This window comes from Myotis myotis, unplaced genomic scaffold, assembly GCF_014108235.1.
Source record: "Myotis myotis isolate mMyoMyo1 unplaced genomic scaffold, mMyoMyo1.p scaffold_m19_p_2, whole genome shotgun sequence".
In the NCBI taxonomy this organism is placed as follows: Eukaryota; Metazoa; Chordata; class Mammalia; order Chiroptera; family Vespertilionidae; genus Myotis; species Myotis myotis.
The window spans coordinates 28,797,585-28,817,290 of NW_023416324.1; the positions used below are offsets into that span (position 1 = coordinate 28,797,585).

Genomic DNA, 19,706 nt, shown 5'->3' on the forward strand with positions numbered 1-19,706 from the left:
TCCTCTAAAGTGGTAATCCAAACTCCCATGAACCCACTTTCAGGTCTCTTTTCCAAAAATAGCCTGGTTATGTCCCCTGCTAGACCTTTCCAAGATGGCAGGACAAGTGGTTAAAGGGAGAACCAAGTCCCTGACGCTATGACGACCATAGTAAATACCTGCTTCTTAACGGGCTGTTCTTGGCTAGTGTTAGAACTCAGCTTGGGGAAAGTCACCCAATTATTAATAATATAAATACACTAGAGGCCCAGTGCACGGATTCATGCATGGGTGGGGCCTGGCCAGCCTGGCCCCAATTAGGGCAAATCAGGGCTGGGCCTGTCAGGAAGAGGAGATGGTGGGAGGTTGGCCAGCCAGCCCGCCTGGATCAGGCCCCATCAGAGCCCCCGATCAGGGCCGGGCTGGCTGGGAGAAGGGGCCATGGCCGACTGGAAGGGGGGTGGCGGGGTGGGGGGTGGGGGTGCAGAGGACTGTGGGAGATTGGCTGGCCAGCCCCACCATGTATTTGGGTGGGCAATCAGGGGTGGGGCCGGCAGGGGGTAGGAGCTGCAGGAGGTTGGCTGGCCAGCCCCACCCTGTATTTGGGTAGAGGGTGTGATCAGGGGCAGGCCGCAGTGAGGGGGGAGAGAGGCTGCGGGCCTATTGTGGTGGGGTGGGCTGATGGGGGTATAGCTGGGGGGGGAAGGGAGGGGCGTTTGGCTGCAGGCCCGGCTCTTTCTGGGGGTGGGAGGGTCCAATCAGGGGCAGGCCGGCAGGGGGGAGGGGCCACGAGGTTGGCCACTGGCTCCACCCCCTGATCAGGCAGGTTCGCTGGCCACAGTGGGCGGCATAGCAACCAGTTGTTAGCTAGTTATGGCCGTTATGGTAGCTGCCTTTTTATATATATAGATAATCTACATTTATTATTTATTTTAAAATAAAAAGTAAATGACAATATGAAATCCCTAAATTAGAAATGTGAAAAGAGGAAAACAACATCCTAAATAACAAAATACCTCACTTTCAGCTTTTAAAGCCTTCTGTATAGTGTTATTATTAGATGTCAATTCCTTTCTCCGTTCTCTCTCCTCTGACAACTCACTTACAAATATTTCAATTTTTTCTTGGCTCATTTTCAATATCTGCAAAAGAATTTTTACATAAGTAATCCTTTATATAATAATGTTTCTATAAATTCTGATAATCAAAAAGTATCTGCCTAACTCAATTATACAGTCATCTTGGGGAGACAGAAAGCTGAGAAAAATAGTTCATGGTACCATAGCTCATAAAATACACTTTTTTCTCTCTAAGCCTGTTTTCTCAACAATAAAATGGAGCTAATATTTGCCCTATGTACATTAGAGCCATCAGATAAGAGTAAAATGTGATTTTGAAAGTATTTTGTATATTTTAAGTACCCACCAAATATAAGGTATGTTGAAATCTTACCGATTTGATGATCATTGCAAAAATGTTGTCACTTACTATTTATTTAGTGCTTACATATGTCAGGCATTATGGTAAATGCATTACCTCACTTTGTTTTCCCAGTATTCCTATGAGATTGTAACTATTATTACATTATTTTAACAGAGAACATAGATGAGGCTCAGATATATTAGATACTTTGCCTAGAGATACACAGCCAACACTGGGATTCAAACCAAGTCTAACTTATAAACCCTTGCCTTATTTTATTTTCATTGAATTTTTGACATAAGAATAATTGACATATAACATTATATTAGTTTCAGGTGTAAAACATGATTTGATATTTGTGTATTTCGCAAAATGATCACAATAGTTCAGTTAACAACCATCACCCTCGATCAGCCGTGGGCAAACTACGGCCCGCGGGCAGGATCCGGCCCGTTTGAAATGAATAAAACTAAAAAAAAAAAGACCGTACCCTTTTATGTAATGATGTTTACTTTGAATTTATATTAGTTCACACAAACACTCCATCCATGCTTTTGTTCTGGCCCTCCGGTCCAGTTTAAGAACCCGTTGTGGCCCTCGAGTCAAAATGTTTGCCCACCCCGCCCTAGATAGTTAAACATTTTTATTTTCCTTGTGATGAAAACTTTCAAGATCCGCTCTCCTAGCTACTTACAAATATGCAACACAGTACTATTAACTATAGTCTCTAGGATGTACATTAGTTTATCCTAAATACATTTTTTAATGGGCCTCTTCCTGACTTCCTGCTGCTCTGTAACCACTGATCACAATATTAGGAAATAGATTTACCCATTTCTGGGAGTATATTTTCTCCTTTTGCCTATTTCCAGTAAGTGTAAAGCATCCTCTTGAAGTCTGCCTGACCTGTATTAGAAAATGCAACTAAAAACAATCTTTTTATTCCTTACTTCATTCAAATCTTGTACTTCACTATCTTTTGACCTTTCATACTGATTTCTCGTCTTTCTCCTTATGTTCCTGATAATTCAGGCTGTAAGTTGGAAACCTTAGCCCTAATAAGTCACCAGGTAAAATACATACATGCTTGTGTTATTTTTATTTTAAAAAATACTGAAAAGTTAAGCTATATTTCTTAAGTATCTTTCCTGGAGGTTGTATCCCTGAAATCTCTCCCTACCAACAACTTTTGTCTCTTATCTGGTCTTGGATCTTTTGGAGAATTGCTTCATTATGAGCCCTGGCTGCAATCTGGCAACTGAACCAAAGGGAACAAGTGCTAGAAAAAGACACTGCGGAATCCTGATGGATCTAAATGACTTAAACTGATAATTTACCTATAAAAATTTCCAAATGTAAGTTTTTATTGTGGATTGGCCCAATAACAAAATTATATGCAAAAAAGTTTGTAAGTATTTAGATGTAATTTATAAAGACACCATTGATATTACTTTTATTCAGAACTAGGTTTCAATAGAAACTTCAATTAAGTTTTTAGTTTAATTTGGACATAAAAATATTCATTTACTTTTGCTGAAGAAAGGAAAGGGTTGATTGATCAAAGTGTTTTATTGAATTAAATTTTGGGGGAAGTATTCTGGAGTTTTGCTTATATTTGTAGATTCATAACTTACTGCCAGATGTGTATTAAACCTATAGATTAAAAAAATTCATTAGTTTAGTAAAGTTGATTATCAATAATGTGCCTTTCATATGTTTAATATCAATAAAACAGGAATAGCAATCCTAAACTGGTGAGTTGGAAAGAAAGAGGAACACTACTGGGAAAATGTGTGCTAAATCCCAAGTGTAACTTTTACAAATCCTGTCTGGTGAAATGGACAAAAGACCTATTTAAGAACCATGCTGACTTCTTAGCAGCAGTGTACAAGTTCACAGGGAAGGATTTTTCTTCCCCAGAGCAGCTTCTCCTTCTTTACCAGCCGCCATCGCAGTGGAAAGCGTTTTTGTACATCCACACATATCATGTTGATGCACTCAACAACTAAGGCCCTACCCTGACAGCATCTGAGATGCCTCAGTACCAAGTGCAAGAAACATTTCAACTCAAAAATGAAAACCCCTCTTGCGTCCTTTGTGTTTTCTCAATAAAAGAATGTCATGTATTTTAATACCATAACTTAAAAAATACATATTTAAAATTTATTATCACCATAGGATATTAAATATAGTTATGTATTTAGGCAATTTATGCACTTCTTAAGTCTGGCGACCAAAGTTTAAAACAGAAAAACACAGGAAAGGCGAAGCAAATAATGTGAGAAATGAGTAACGGGATATAGAAACCTCTGAGTAGCTAAAGAGAGTCTACCTCACCTGTCAGCCAGCAAGTAAACAAGGAGGAAGACTAATGGACTTGCTAGAGAGTAGCCTCATTGGCATGGGGTAGCGGCCAAAGACTCTGGAGAACTGTGTAACAGTTCAGAATTTTCCACTCTCAGTGTTCTGCTATCTGAAAGGTAGGGATCATCTTATGCTCTGAACCAAACTGTATCTCCCAGACACAGTATGGCTGGAGAAGGGTTCCTGCCATCCACCCTAGTTGCTTGCATTGTGCTGTACGCTATCACAGGCACAGCCAAATGAGATGGCGAATGCAGGCACTGTAGAGAATAAAAAACTACGCAGTCATCACTTCCAGGTAGAGATGGTTTATGTGCTCTGTGCAGCATATGCCATTGCCCCACGAGTTATAATAAATCCCTAATATAAATCTTCACAAGAGTTGCTATGTTACAGTAAGTGAGCTCTAGGGCCAGACAAACCTGGATCAATTCCTGGCTCTGCCTCTATACTTTGGTCAAGTTCCTATAAATTCTCTCAAATATGAACTAGGAATACTCTACTTACCTTAAAAAGGGCTGTTACAGAGATTACATGAGATTGTGTTTATAAAACACCTAGAACAGATCGTGGCGTATGACAGATGACCAAAATATTGTGGCTATTATTATTCCTGCCAGGTATCTAACATTTCTTATATTTTAAGCATTTTTTTCTGAGGACAGCAGCAGTGAGATGGTCTACTTACTGTTAAATCTGTCTATATATAGAAATGGGTAAGAAACACAGTAATATCTTGAGGAGCCTGCTTGATTTAAGGGAGTACCTTTCTTAATTGTCATTTTTAAGGCATGGGACTGTCCCCCGCCCATGTTTTCAAAATAATTCTTATGAAGAAGCTGCCTGCAGAGTGCCCGGAAGTGGAGGCTTCTCTGGTTCTCAGTGAGGTAGCAGACCTAGAGATTTGCATCTATGGAACAGCAAGGATTCCCTGAAAATCAAGGTGGCAAAAACATGGGTTTTGTAATCATTTAGATTTGAAATCTTGACTTCCACTTTTATGAATTTGTGATCTTAGTTTTCTCAACTGTAAAGCTGGGTGAACCATACCTACCTCTCAGCATTTCTGTTAACATTCAATGAGGTATGGCAAATCCCCAGCAGTAAAGTTACTACAACATTAGTTTCCATTCTTTTACTTCCTTTTTGTAGGAAACCAGAAATAAAGTAGTCAGAGAAAATGACCTCATCCTAACTTGATAGCATTTGCAAAGACCCTGTTTTCAAATTAGGTCACATTCACAGGTACTGGAGTTAGGACTTTAACATATTTGGGGGGTGAACCACAATTTAGTTTATAACAGAGACTAATAAACAGAATATATAAAGAGCTCTTGCAACTTAACAATAAAAAGACAAACTCCAATAAAAATTGGCAAGGATTTGAAAGACATTTTCCAAAGAAGATATATAAATGGTCAATAAACACATGAAAAGATGCTTAACATCATGTCATTCAGGAAATGCAAATCAAAACTACATCGAGATAGTACCTCACACCCAATAGAATGGCTATAAGAAAGATAGACTATATCAAATATTGGTGAAGATGTGGAGAAATTGAAACTCTCATACACTGCTAATAAATGGTACAGCTCCTTATGGAAAATAGCCTGGCAGTTCTTTAAGAGGTTAAACACAGAGTTAACATATGACCCAAACATTCCATTCCTAGATACATACCCAAGAGAAATGAAAACATTTTCACACAAAAGTTTGTATATGAATGCTCATAGCAGCATTATTCATAACAGCCACAAAATGGAAACTACCAAATGGCTATCAACTGATGAGCAGAAAGACAAAATGTATATATTCACATAACAGAATATTATTCTGCCACAGAAAGGGATAAAGTACTGATTCATGCTACAATATGTTTTATTTTGAAAACACTATGCTAAGTGAAAGAAGCCAGATGCAAAATGCACATATTGTATGATTCCATTTATATGAAATGTACAGGATAGGCAAATTCACTGAGACACAAAGTAGATTAGTGTTGCCAAGGGGCTGCGGGCATGGGGGTATGAGAAATGGCTACAAACAAGTATAATAAGTATGGGGTTTCTTTTTAGGGTGATGAAAATATTCTAGAATTAGACAAATATTCTAGAATTGTACAACCTTGTGCAATTTTTATACTAAAAATCACTGAACTGTATATTTTATCTATTTAAAGGTATTTTTATTGATTTCAGAGAGGAAGGGAGCGGGAAAGAGAGAAACATCAATGATGAGAATCATTGATTGGCTGCCTCCTTCATGCCCCACATTGGGGATCAAGCCCACAACCTGGGCATGTGCCCTGAACGGGAATTGAACTGTGACCTCCTGGTTCACAGGTTGATTCCCGAACACTGAGCCACATTGGCTGGGCTGAACTGTATATCTTAAAAGGGTGAATTTTACAGTGTGCAAATTATATTTCTATTTTAAAAAAAAATTTAATTAAATATGTAAGAGATCTATGTGCTGAAAACAGTAAAACATTGCTGGTATAAATTAAAGAAGTTCCAAATAAATGGAAAGACAGGCCATGTTTACTCATTAGAGAATTCAATATTGTTAAAATGCAAATTTTCCTTAAATTGATAAAAAATTTAATGAAATCCCAATAAAAATTCTAGCAGGCATTTTTGTCAAAGTTGACAAGCAGATTCTAAAATGTATATGGAAATGCAAAAGACCTAGAATAGCGAAGACAACTTTGAAAATTAAACAAAGTGGGAGATGTTTTCTTTCTGATTCCAAGACTTAAAATAAAATAAGAGCATAGTATTATCCTAAAAACAAACACAGAGAAAAATGGAACAGAATCAACTCCAGAAATAGACTTCCATAATTGATTTTTAATAAAGGTGCCAAAGTAATTAAATAAGGAACTGTCTTTTTAAAAATATATATATATTTATTGATTTCAGAGAGGAAGGGGGAGGGAGAAAGAGATAAAAACATCAATGATGAGAGAGAATCATTGATCAGCTGCCTCCTGCACGCCCCCTACTGGGGATCGAGCCTGCAACCCAGGCATGTGCCCTTGACCAGAATTGAACCCGGGACCCTTCAGTCCCCAGGCTGATGCTCTATCCACTAAGCAAAACTGGCCAGGGCCTAACTGTCTTTTTAATGAATGATTCTGGAATAACCAGGTACGTATTTGGAAATAAGTGAACCCCAACCCTTACCTCACACTATATACAAGAATACAAGAATTATGATCTGATGGAACATAAACCTAAATGTAGAAGCTATAACTATAAAATCTTTAGAAGATAGGAAAAATATTTTGTGCCTGTGCTGTAGACAAAGATTTCTTAGCTAGGCTTTTTGTGTACTATCATAAAATTATTTTAAAAAACACACTGATGAAGTGGTCTCCATCAAATTTTCAAAACAACTACTCTTTATAAAACACTGTTAAGAAAATGAAAAGACAAGTCATAGACTAAGAGAAAATACTTGAAATACATATATCTAATGAAGGACTGGTATCCAAAATATATAAGGAATTCCTACAACTCAAAATAAAGAATACATATAACTCAATGAAAAATAAACTAAACAGCCCAGCCAGAGTGGTTCAATTGGAGGGATATATAATATATGAGCATCATCCCATGCACCGAACGGTTGCTAGTTTGATTCCTGGTCAGGGCACATACCTGGGTTTTGGGTTTGATTGCCAGTTGGGGAACACAGGGAAAGCAAGTGATGTTTCTCTCTCACATTGATGTCTTTCTCTCTCTGTCTCTCTGCCTCTCTCTCTCTCTTCCTTCCTCTCTCTAAGTATGTGTGAGGATTGAAAAAAAAGAGCAAAACAGTTGAAGAGATGCCTCACAATGAATGTACACAAATGGCCAAATGGGCACATCAAAATATACTCATTGTCATCAGACACTCTCAAAAGTCAAATTAAAAGAACAAGATACCACCATATGTCTGCTAGAATTTAAAAGACTGACAATAACAATATTGGCGGAGACAAGGAGCAACTAAAAGTTCCATACCATTGTTGGTAGTAATGTAAAACAGTACAACTAATTTGAAAACAAGTCTGGCAATTTCTTATAAAATTAAACACATAATTACTCTATACTCAGCTAATTTCACAGCTAGGTATTTATCCAAGAGGTGGAAAAAAACTGGTATGTGAATACTAATAGCAGCTTTATTCACAGCAATCGAAACCTGGTAACAACCTAATTGTCTCTCAACCAATGAGTAAATAAACAATTTGTGGTATATCCATATATAGGAATATCACTCAGCATTATAAAAAATGAACTACTGATAGAGGCAACAATATGGATAAATCTCAAAAGCATTATGTGTGAAAGAAACCAATATAAAAGAGTATATACTAGATGATTCTACGTATCTGAAATTCTAGAAAGGTGAAGTTGGGGAGATTGACAGCAAAGGGAGTGGGAACGTTTTAGTCTGATGAATGCTTTCTTCCTTGATTGCAGTGGTTGTGATTATACAGATATATGCTTTTGTCAAAGCTCATTGAATTCAACTCTTAAAATATGTATGTTTATATTATAGTAAATATTTCAATAAAGTTAATTTAAAGAAGAAATACAGATAACTTTTAAATATGAAAAATGCTCAATCTCACTATAAATAGATAAATTAAAATTATACTGAGACACTCATCTATCATTTGGTAATAATATAAAAGTTTGACATGTATCAACTGGTGAATTTTTTAGGACACTAGCTTGCTCATACATTGCTGATGGGAGAGGAAAATGGTATAATTTCCACTGAATAGTATCTGGCAATATCTACTATAATTACAAACGCACTATCCCAAACCCCACAATCCCATTTCTATGACTCTATGCTACAGAAACACTTGCATATATATGCAAAGTACAAGAAACTACCCATGTGTCCGTCAAAGGGAGACTGGCTGAATAAATTATAGTACACCCACATAATAGAATGCTAGTCTGCTCTACCGAGTGAGGAAGATCCCTTTGTATGATATGAAAGACTCTCCAGGATCATTTTATTAAAAAATAAAGACGAAGAAAGGAGAAAATCTGAATAAACATTCCAATTGCTTATATGTAAATAAATAAATACTACTAGAAGGGTAAATAAAAATGGTCACTAATTAATCAACATGCTTTAAATTAGAGCAACACTGGGGTCTTTGGGGAAGAATTTTGGTAAAAGTTCTTTAAGTCCTACCTGGAAATACCTTCTTTTCTCCTTCTTTCCTTCCTTCCCTTTCTACAAATGAATTATTTACTTGCAAGGGGGTTTTGGAAGGCAGGAAGGATACTAGTTTTTTGGCTGAAATCAAGAGGTCCTGTGGCTACAGTTTCCTCGATACCTAAAAAGTCGGGAATATGGGGCCCAGGGAGTTACAATAAAAACAAGCTCAGTGAACGAGATCCCTCAGTAACAAGGGTTATCACTCAACTTAAGTATTTAAGAGGAAGGGCTGCCACAAAAAAGCAGTCTATAGATCCTTGACCTGAATGTTTGAAATAGCCCTGTCTAAAACACATCAGCTCTTGCTTCAATTTGATCATTGACCACTACGCCCACCACTTCAGAGGCTGATCATGCTGGAAAGACGAGATACTGTATGCACTGGAGCCTAATGTATTACTGGTTCTCTACGATATTTTATTACACTTAGTGTGGTTCCAATTAGCCACTCTCCCACCACTGGTTGATTCTACAAACCAACTGCATTTTGATGATTAAAGATTCCCCCTATGCTTGCATCTTTGTAAAATCCTTTTTTTTTTTTAAAGAAACAACCCATTATATTCATATTGGTTGTTCCCCGTGAAAAAGAAGTGAACAGAAACACAGACTCTGTACCTCAATTTCTTCCTAAAATCTAATTGGCTGAGCAATAGGAAAAGACAAGCAATAAGAAGAGAGTAGCAGCCTGGCTGATGTGGCTCAGTGGTTAAGTGTCAACCCATGAATCAGGAGGTCACAGTTCAATTCCCGGTCATGGCACATGCCTGGGTTGTGGTCTTGATCCCCAGTGGGGAAGGGGCGTATACAGGAGGCAGCCGATCAGTGATTCTCATCATTGATATTTCTGTCTCTCCCTCTCCCTTCTTCTCTCTGAAAAATCAATACGAACATATTTTTAAAAATTGTGTATGCTCCAAAAACCCTAATAAATAAATAAATAAAAAGAAGAGAGTAGCAAATGAACAGCACCTGTATACTCTATAAAAATGTGACTTCTTAAAAATTAGAAATTGGAAACAAGAGAACTTTAAAATACCTGTACTTTCTGTTCAGCACCCACAGTTTTCCAAGGGGAGTGGTTTCCAAGTTGCTTATTCTCTTGAGATTCACGAATCTCTCCTTTAAGCCTTTCAACCTTAAACACAAAAGTATTTTAAATACAAAAGTTGGAAGGGTGGGGAAGTTGCTTTGTTTTTAAAATATACAAATAACATATGAATGCCTTCTTCATGTAAAAATTCACACAACACATAAGTATATAGAATAAAAAGTGAGATTTTTCCATCACATAACCTTACCCCAATAATATTTCCCCTTTCCAGAAGTAACACTGTTTACAATATACCCTTCCTGAAATTGATCTCCCATGTATATATGTATACATATATATCAAATATATAATGTATATATTTGTATAAGATATATACCAGTATTAGATATATAAATTTTCAGACAACTTGAACAGTTTTATTCATTTTTTCTTATTACAGTTTTACATTATGATAAAGTATACATAATACAAAATTTATCATGTTAACCATTTTAAGTGTACAGTTCAGTAGCATTAAGTACATTCACATTATTGTGCAATCATCACCACCATCCATCTCCAGACACTAGAGATATGATTGTAAAATGAATATAAAATTGGAGGGATATATAATATATCCAGAACTTGGAAGTATATATTAAAAATCAATGAATTGCTAAGGAGAAATAATTGAAAAATGTAATACAACGAAGGGTGCAGTATTAGTAATCTCAAACATATCCAGTATAATAGAATAATAATTTCTATTTGGTAAATGTGTTAAGTATAAACTATTATCCAAATCCCTATGAAAAAGAAGAGATCCTAAATTGACACAATAGTAATAAGAATACTGTTTGGCATAGGTAGTTAAGATGTGTAAAAATGCAAACACTGATAGAATGCATCCAAGTCAAAATATGGCTTTTTCCAGGGATGCTAGAACCGCCAGTATCAGTCCACAATAATGCCCAATAGGTGATGTGTATCTATGTTGCTCTACTGCTGATTGTTATTCTATTCACATTTAAATAAATTCTAAGAACAAACTAAACAGTTTACCACTTCTCCAAGCACTTTTTTTTCTGAGTCAAGTGATCGAACCCGAGTTCGTAAAGCCAGAATCTCCTCATTCAGTCTCTGATTGTGTTCCTTTGCTTTCTTTAGGTCAACTGAATCTAAAACAGAGAGAATAATGCACTCTACTCAACTGGAGAGAAGTTTTAATGTGAGGGTATGGACTCTAAAAGCTGAGGAAGTGCGATTTCCTAACCTTCTTGTCATGTCTCTGCCTGTGATCCTCTGCACAAGAGCTGCTAGACTCTAACGTCCAGCTCTAGGATATTCCACCAACCTAATGAGACAGAACAGAATGATTTTTATTTCTCACCCCAAGACTAATGAATTGGACTTTTGAGTACAGGATTTCCACCATTAGAGGTTTTTCTAGGACCTGGAATTTTAAAAGAGTTGAGCCTACCTTGTAAAGGTTAAAGGACAGAAAATGATCTTCCTGGCTTCCTTGTAGTCCTTGTAGTCCTGTCTCTCTTACACACCTAACAGACTTCTAGATACTTCTACTCATTAACAGCAAGTGCCCCATGGATGACTGAAGTAGTGAGCTAGGGACAGTGAATGAACAGATTTTCCATGTTAAAGCAAGTTAATTCATCGAAGCCATTTTTTCTGCCTGTAGCTCCATTGCCATTAAAGTGGTAGTCTATTCTCAGCTTAGCACCTCATCTTAAGACCTGCTCTTTCTGGCACTCATCAAAGTTTCATGAATACAAACTTGCTGACTGTAATTTTCCTGAATTTGTAGCTGTTTATTTTTAGCCATTTTTCACTTATTTCTCTTATTTTTCTTTTGCTGCTTTAAAGTCGTTGTTTTCCTTTTTCATTGCATGTTTTGTATTTAATTTGCATTAATTTTTTCTTTCTTCATTTTTTCTCCCTTGCTACATTCCTTTTTCCTCTTTAGCATATAAATTTTCAAAATTTGAAAAATACTGAAAACATACCAAAAAGAAAACAAATCATTCACAATCCCTTTATATATAATATATATTCACAATCTGTAGATAGATAGATGGATGATAGATAGATAGATAGATAGATAGATAGATAGATAGATAGATAGAGTATGCAAACAAGATTTGTTCTACCTTTGGCCTATGCAATTTTTGTTGTTGTTAATCCTCACCTGAGGATATTTTTTCCATTGGTTTTTAGAGAAAGTGGAAAGAGGGGAGTGGGAGGAAGAGAGAGAGACACACAGACAGATAGACAGAGGTGAGAGAGGTACATTGATTAGTTGCTCCTGGAGGAAATCCAACCCTCTACCCTTTGGTGCACAGGCTAACACTTTGACCACTAAGAAACACTGGCCAGGGACCAATAAACACATTTTAAATTATTTTTCTAGTTGCTTCCATTACAACACTCAAATTTCATTATATTATTTATAGCTGGTAGCATTTTTACATAGTCAAGTGAGGGTCAGATTAACTAATTCACCACTATGCCAAGTCTGTTGGCTTCTCCGTGAACAAGTGTGTGTGAGGTGCTATTAAGTGCATTAGAAGGTGTCTTGATCCCAGTTGTCCCAGTAAAATATGTATTATTTGTGTTTGCCACAGGTTTTGGAGTCAAGACATATCTGGGTTCAAAAACCAGCTAAAATAATTAATGTATCTACTGGCTAATTCACTTAACCTCACCATGACTCAGCTTCTTTATCTATGAAATTGTAATAATAATTCTCACTACTTGAAACTGTTGTGAGGATTAGAGGTAATGCAGATAAAGTGCCTGGCAGAGTACCTGTGACTACTAAGCAACAAATAGTAGTAATAGCAATAATAGTTAAAATAGTAATAATAGCAATAGTAGTGCTATTATTATTATTATTAATATTATCTTAAAACATTATGCCGAAACCGGTTTGGCTCAGTGGATAGAGCGTCGGCCTGCGGACTGAAGGGTCCCAGGTTCAATTCCGGTCAAGGGCATGTACCTGGGTTGTGGGCACATCCCCAGTAGGAGATGTGCAGGAGGCAGCTGGTCGATGTTTCTCTCTCATCGATGTTTCTAACTCTCTATCCCTCTCCCTTCCTCTCTGTAAAAAATCAATAAAATATATTTAAAAAAAAACAAACATTGTTATATTATGTAACGTATTATTAAATATTATATCTGCTAAAATGACTCACCATTTTCTTTCAACTTTGTCAGATTTTCTTTCAGCTCATCAATTTCTAGTTGAGCCTTTTCAAGTGCAGAATCTAAAAGAGAAAAAAAAAAACCCAAAAAACAAAATACAGGATGGGGCAAAAGTAGGTTCACAGCTTTTCATATGGAAAATAATACAATATTCACTGTTTAAAATGCATTCTTGGTTTTAATTCCACAGTCAATTTGACAGAATCATTATTATTTTATATATGTTCTGCCCAAGTAGAATGTACTTATAACCTGTTGATGCAATAATTCTACTCTTGGGTATATCACAGTTAAAATGTATAGGTAAGTACAAGAATATCCAGAGCAGCACTGTTCATAATAGACCACAACTGGAAACAACAGAAGTATTCAACAGTATAAAGGATAAACAAAATAAATTATTTTAACTTTAATAAACATTGAGTATGTTTATTCAATGAAATACTCTACAAACAGCACGAGTGAACAAACTGCTATAGGCAACAACATGGATGAATCTCACAAACATAGGACTGAACAAGAGAAACAACTAAAGAATGTGTGCGGCCTTAGTCAAAACTCAGAAATCGTGTTGCAAGTCACGACAGTAGTTACTTTGGGGGAGGAGCGAGGGTGTAGACATAGGGAGAAGAAACCAAGGCCCCTCTGGGGTGCTGAGGATTTCTTGCTGGGTGGTCTGCACTTAAGAGTTGTGCACATCTGCCTTGGCTGGTTTGGCTCAGTGGATAGAGTGTTGGCCTGCAGACTGAAGGGTCCCAGGTTCGATTCCAGTTGGGGACACATGCCTGAGTTGCGGGCTTGATCCCCAGTAGGGGGCATTTAGGAGGCAGCTGGTCAATGATTCTCTCTCATCATTGATGTTTCTCTCTCTCTCTCCCTCTCCCTTCCTCTCTAAAATCAATAAAAAATATTTAAAAAAAAATTCCAAACTCTCTTCTAGACATTAAAAAAAAAAAAGAGTGTACACTTCTTGGTAGGGATGTTATGCTTATGCTTTAATAACAATTTCTGGACACTGAAGAAAATGAGGCTTTTTATCAGATGTTTACGTGTTTTTCTGAAAAAGTTATTTTCTGAAGGCGCTCATGTTCTACCCTGAGAAAAGATCATTACACTTAAAACACAGTCAGAAATGTTCTTCTGTAACCACAGCTTACCTAGTTTACTCTGTTCTTTCTCATTCCCCTGCAGTTCATCAGTGAGCCTGCGGATCTCTTCATGGACCATCCTTAACCTCTTTGCTATTTGTTCCACATTTCTCTCTATGCAGTTTTGTGATGTTTTATCTTTTTCTATGTCTTCATTATGGGACTGAAATAAAAGTATTGTTAGTAATAAAACAAAAAGTAAATGTACTCTTATGACACTGTACTATTTCCCAGGTGTTCAAAAACCAAGAAATAAAAGTAGCAAACAGAATATTTCATGTATGTGCATCATTTTACTAGGTTGAACTATATACAATTGGTGATATTTGGTTATTTTTGACCTATAAACATGCAATTTCATATGGCTCAATCTAACATTTCTAAAAAATTTTGGTTATATGATTATTTTAAAGATAGCTATTTAGGCCTGGCCAGGTGACTCAGTTGGTTGGAGCATTGTCCCATACACCAAAAGGTTGTAGATTCAATTCCCGGTCAGGGCAATATCCAGGTTGCAGGTTGGATCCCCAGCCGGGGTGTATATGGGAGGCAACAGATGCCTGTTTCTCTCTCAAATTGATGTCTCTTTCCCCCTTTCTTTCTCTCTAAAATCCATGAAAACATGTCCTTGGGTGAGGATTAATACACACACACACACACACACACTTGATATTTAATCATTAAAATGAGTATCATCTGGCAAGAAAGAAACCGTTCTTCTCACTTATATGAACATTAAATACAGTTTGTAAAATGTTTTCACAGGAAGCATTTCACTGAATTTCAAGGTATGAACACACTAGCTCAAATCATGTTTACAGCTCATTTTCTGCAATTATTTTCAAAGCATTATAAAAGCTAAGGAACAAATTCAATCTCAATTATATTTTGCTTTTAATCCCCCAAATATGCATTAATTTAAAATAAATATAATCACTATATGAATTTTTCTAAAAGACAAAATTATCAGCTATAACATATTGGTATACTTCATTGAAGTGTTTTTTCTTCACATTCATTTTAAAAAATCTTTATTTTTGAGAGTATGACAGATGTCCCCTTGAGACTGAAACCCAGATAAATGCCCTTTGACCAGAATCAAACCCAGGACCCTTCAGTCCATGGGCTGATGCTCTATCCATTGAGCCAAGCTGGCTAGGGCGTGACTTTTTCATTGACATTATGAGAAACATTTCCCACATTGTTGAACAGATTTTGCAATGATAATTTTAAAAAGCCTGTGTAATGTCCCAGAGTGGGCATAACATAATTCATCATTGAAACATTTTGGTAATTTCCAATTTTTGCTATTGAAAATGATACTATGACATACACTTTTATCCATATATATTTTTCTTTAAATTCCCAGTATGTACTTTATTCACTGGATTTAGCTTTTTAAATTAATTTCAGAGAGGAAGGGAGAAGGAGAGAGAAATAGAAACATCAATGATGAGAGAGAATCATTCATTGGCTGCCTCCTGCATGCCCCTCCACTTGGGATCGAGCCCACAACCTGGACATGTGCCCTGATCAGAAATGGAACCCTGACCTCCCGGTCGATAGATCGATGCTCAAGCACTGAGCCACGCCCATCAGGCTGGATTTAGCTCTTAATAACATTTCCCCAGATCAAAAAATTTAATTCCATGAGAACTTATATTTAAAATGATGTGCTTTACATTTTAAAGGACTCCTCAAAAGAGGAGCTCCATTCATATTTGGAAAGAAGTATGCATTGTCTCTAATGTGATTTTTCAAAGGAGATAGTACACATGGATTACATTTTGATATATTCAAAACAAATCAACTATGTGTTAAATGGGTAATTGATTTTCCTTCTTCCTAAATTTTTGTGATATGTTTAAGATACTTTAATGCACAATCTGATCATTTTTGCAGCATCATTACATACATTTAAATATATTCAAACAAAATACTTCCAAGGTAGAGTTAACTTGCCATTGGGTGGTACTATTCAGTATTGCCCCTTATTCGGTTATCTAGCTAATTTTGGAATACCTGGGCAAATTCTTTCAGTAGGTTACTGCTCATACATCTTTGTGACTCTGGCTTTGAGTCCCCACGTTCCAATTTACTCAGGATTTTACTTCTGTCCACCAGTAAGTATGCGATCTGTTCACTGGGGCTGCTCAGAGCTATTTCAGAGTCTTCTTGATACAACATTTCTCCAACCTCCTTTCTTTGTGCTTCTATTAGGAAGAAATACCAGAAACAAACTGTTAAAAGAAATGCAGGCAAATAACTACTCTATAAGATGCTAAATGAGATCTTAATTAGATAACACATTAATTTAAAAAGTAAGCAACACTGATACTATTACGCCTCTCTCCATCTCTCCGGGGTGTTTGCAAACTTTCAAAATTATAACAAAAAAGTAGTGAGAAAAGTTCTCAAAAGCAGTAAGTATTCTTACGAGTATACCTTCAAAATTTTTTCTCGAGTAACTTTAAAATTTGTTTATTGAGTGCTTATGATGTGACAGGTGTTGTACTAATGTTTGAGATAAATTTATCTCATTTAATACTTACTACAACCCAATGATGTAGGAACCATGATCATTGTTTAATGAGAGGAGAACTCAGGCACCAAAAAAACTAAATAACTTTCCAAGGTGACTCAACGAATCTTGTCAAAATTCTTGGTAACTTCAATATTCAGGTAGATGATCATTCTAGTGTCCTGCCTTTTCAGTCCTTTCACCAGTTTTTTAAAAAATATATTTTTATTGATTTCAGAGTGGAAAGGAGAGGGAGAGGGAGATAGAAACATCACTGATGAGAGAGAATCATTGATCAGCTGCCTCCTGCATGCCCACACTGGGGATCGAGTTCACAACCCGGTTATGTGCCCTGACCTAGAATTGAACCATCACCTCCTGATTTATAGATCAACGGCTCAACCACTGAGCGACACAGGCTAGGCTCACCGCTAACTTCTAAAGATCTAGAACTCTATCCTATCTCAGCTATCTACTCCGTAGTAACTCCCTAGACCAGGGGTCCTCAAACTACGGCCCGCGGGCCACATGCAAATACAAATATTATATTTGTTCCCATTTTGTTTTTTACTTCAAAATAAGATATGTGCCGTGTGCATAGGAATTTGTTCATTTTTTTTTTTTAAACTATAGTCTGGCCCTCCAACGGTCTGAGGGACAGTGAACTGGCCCCCTGTTTAAAAAGTTTGAGGACCCCTGCAGGCCTTGTGTTTAGCAATAACTATAGCCTCTTCCTAGTCTTAAATGCAAGCATCCTATTCTCTAATTATTCCTTCTAGTAGCATGATTTCAACAAGTTTTCAACCATACTGGGAACTATAATCCATTGACTTTAAATGCTTTTCAATGTTCCTTGCCCTGCTCCTGTTCTCATTCAGTTTCTTACCCAGCTCAGGTTCTTATTATCCATCATTATAATCACTTCCTTGAAAACATTCACCACTCTCTTACCCCGTTTGCTTCCATTAGACTTGATTGGTAAAACTCCAATCTGTTTAAATACAACTTCCCACCTCTTTTGCACCTTCCTGCAGAAGCAGAATGTGGCTGGACAAAACTGTACAGCCAGTGCTCATTGATTTTACTTTGAATTCATATCTATTGACCTCAACTGAGCTCATACTGCGGACTAGCAATCCTGCATTTCCCTAGTGTCTCTGTCTCTCTCTGTCTCTCTGTCTCTCTCTCTCTCTCTTTCTCTCTCTCATTCTCTAGAGACCTAGGCCATTATTTCATTCCTTTCTCTCCCCAAGTCTCCTGCCCCATCACAAATGCCCTGCCTCTTATTTCACTGAGAAGAGAGGCACTCCGAAGAGAACACCCACAAGCCCCTCTGACCAAATCTGCCAACTCCCACACACCCTCCCCTCTCGTGAGGTGGAAGGGACCTATCCTGGCTCCTGAGGCCAGTCCTTTCCCTTGCACAGTGGATCCCACTCCCACTTATCTCAAAAAATACTAATCTTGCAATTGACTCATCAAGCTTTCTTTCCATCTAAGCATTATAATAATCTCAGAAACATGCTATAGCTCCCATTAAAAACAACAATCAGTATAATTGGAACGAAAAGCACCTTCCTTCACCCTCATGGCCCCCTCCAGCTTCTGTACTATTTCTTCATCCTCCTTTACAGCACAACTTCAAGAAAAAAAATCAATCTCACCCGTGTTCCCTCCTTCTCTCCTACCACTCCGATCAGGCTTTCATATCCACCATTCCACAGAAACAGCTCTCATCAAAGTCACTGATGACCTCTATGCGACCAACTCCAATGGTCCATTATGTGCCCTCATTCCACCTAGCCCTGCAGTCGGCAAACTGCGGCTCGTGAGCCACATGTGGCTCTTTGGCCCCTTGAGTGTGGCTCTTCCTAAGCCTCAGGAGTACCCTAATTAAGTTAATAACAATGTACCTACCTATATAGTTTAAGTTTAAAAAATTTGGCTCTCAAAAGAAATTTCAGTCGTTGTACTGTTGATAGTTGGCTCTGTTGACTAATGAGTTTGACGACCACTGATATTAGTGGCATTTGACCCAGTTGTTCACATCCTTTTCCGTTTTTATTTTTATTTTTAAAAAATCTTTATTGTTGAAAGTATTAGCTAGATCTTCCTTTTCTTCCCCATTAACCTCTTCCAGCCCACCATCCCTCACCACCCCACTGTCTGTGTCCACAGGTTATGCATATATGCATACAAGTTCATTGGTTGATCTCTTCCCACTCACCCTCCCCTGCCTTCCCTCTGAGGTTCAACAGTCTGTTCATCCTTCTATGTCTCTGGGTCTATTTTTGATCATCAGTTTATTTGGTTCATTAGATTCCACATAATAGATCATGTGATACTTATCTTTCTCTGACTGGCTTATTTCACTCAGCATAATACTCTCCAGGTCCATTCACATTCTTTTCTTTTTTAAAAAAATATTTTAATTGATTTCAGAGAGGAAGGGAGAGGGAGAAAGAGATAGAAACATCAATGATGAGAGAGAATCATTGATTGGCTGCCTCCTGCATGCCCTCTACTGGGGATTGAGCCCAAAACCTGGGCATGTGCCCTTGACCGGAATCGAACCCGGGACCCTTCAGTCCACAGGCTGACGCTCTATCCACTGAGCCAAACCGGCTAGGGGACACATCCTTTTCTTAACACATGTTTGTCATTTCTCTTCTGAGATACCACACTCTCCTGGTTTCCTCCTTTGAGTGTCACTCTTTCTCAGACTCCTTTGCTGACTTCTCATCTTTCTAACCTCTAAACACTTGAATAAGCCAACCCTAAATTC

The 19,706-nt window shown here is 37.3% G+C and overlaps 1 protein-coding gene across 2 annotated transcripts in view; it reads right to left on the reverse strand.

Moving 5' to 3' along the window:
• Positions 1–19,706, reverse strand: part of CCDC30 (coiled-coil domain containing 30) — a 77,492-nt gene that overhangs the window by 44,756 nt on the left and 13,030 nt on the right. The window contains exons 4-9 of one of the 2 annotated variants that reach the window (XM_036348950.1): positions 16,423–16,613; positions 14,410–14,563; positions 13,243–13,314; positions 11,093–11,208; positions 10,037–10,135; positions 996–1,121 (exon numbers count right to left, since the gene is read on the reverse strand). In XM_036348950.1, the coding sequence (XP_036204843.1) occupies positions 996–1,121; positions 10,037–10,135; positions 11,093–11,208; positions 13,243–13,314; positions 14,410–14,563; positions 16,423–16,613 (758 nt within the window). The remainder of the gene's footprint in view (positions 1–995; positions 1,122–10,036; positions 10,136–11,092; positions 11,209–13,242; positions 13,315–14,409; positions 14,564–16,422; positions 16,614–19,706) is intronic. The other variant, XM_036348949.1, reaches the window with a different exon arrangement.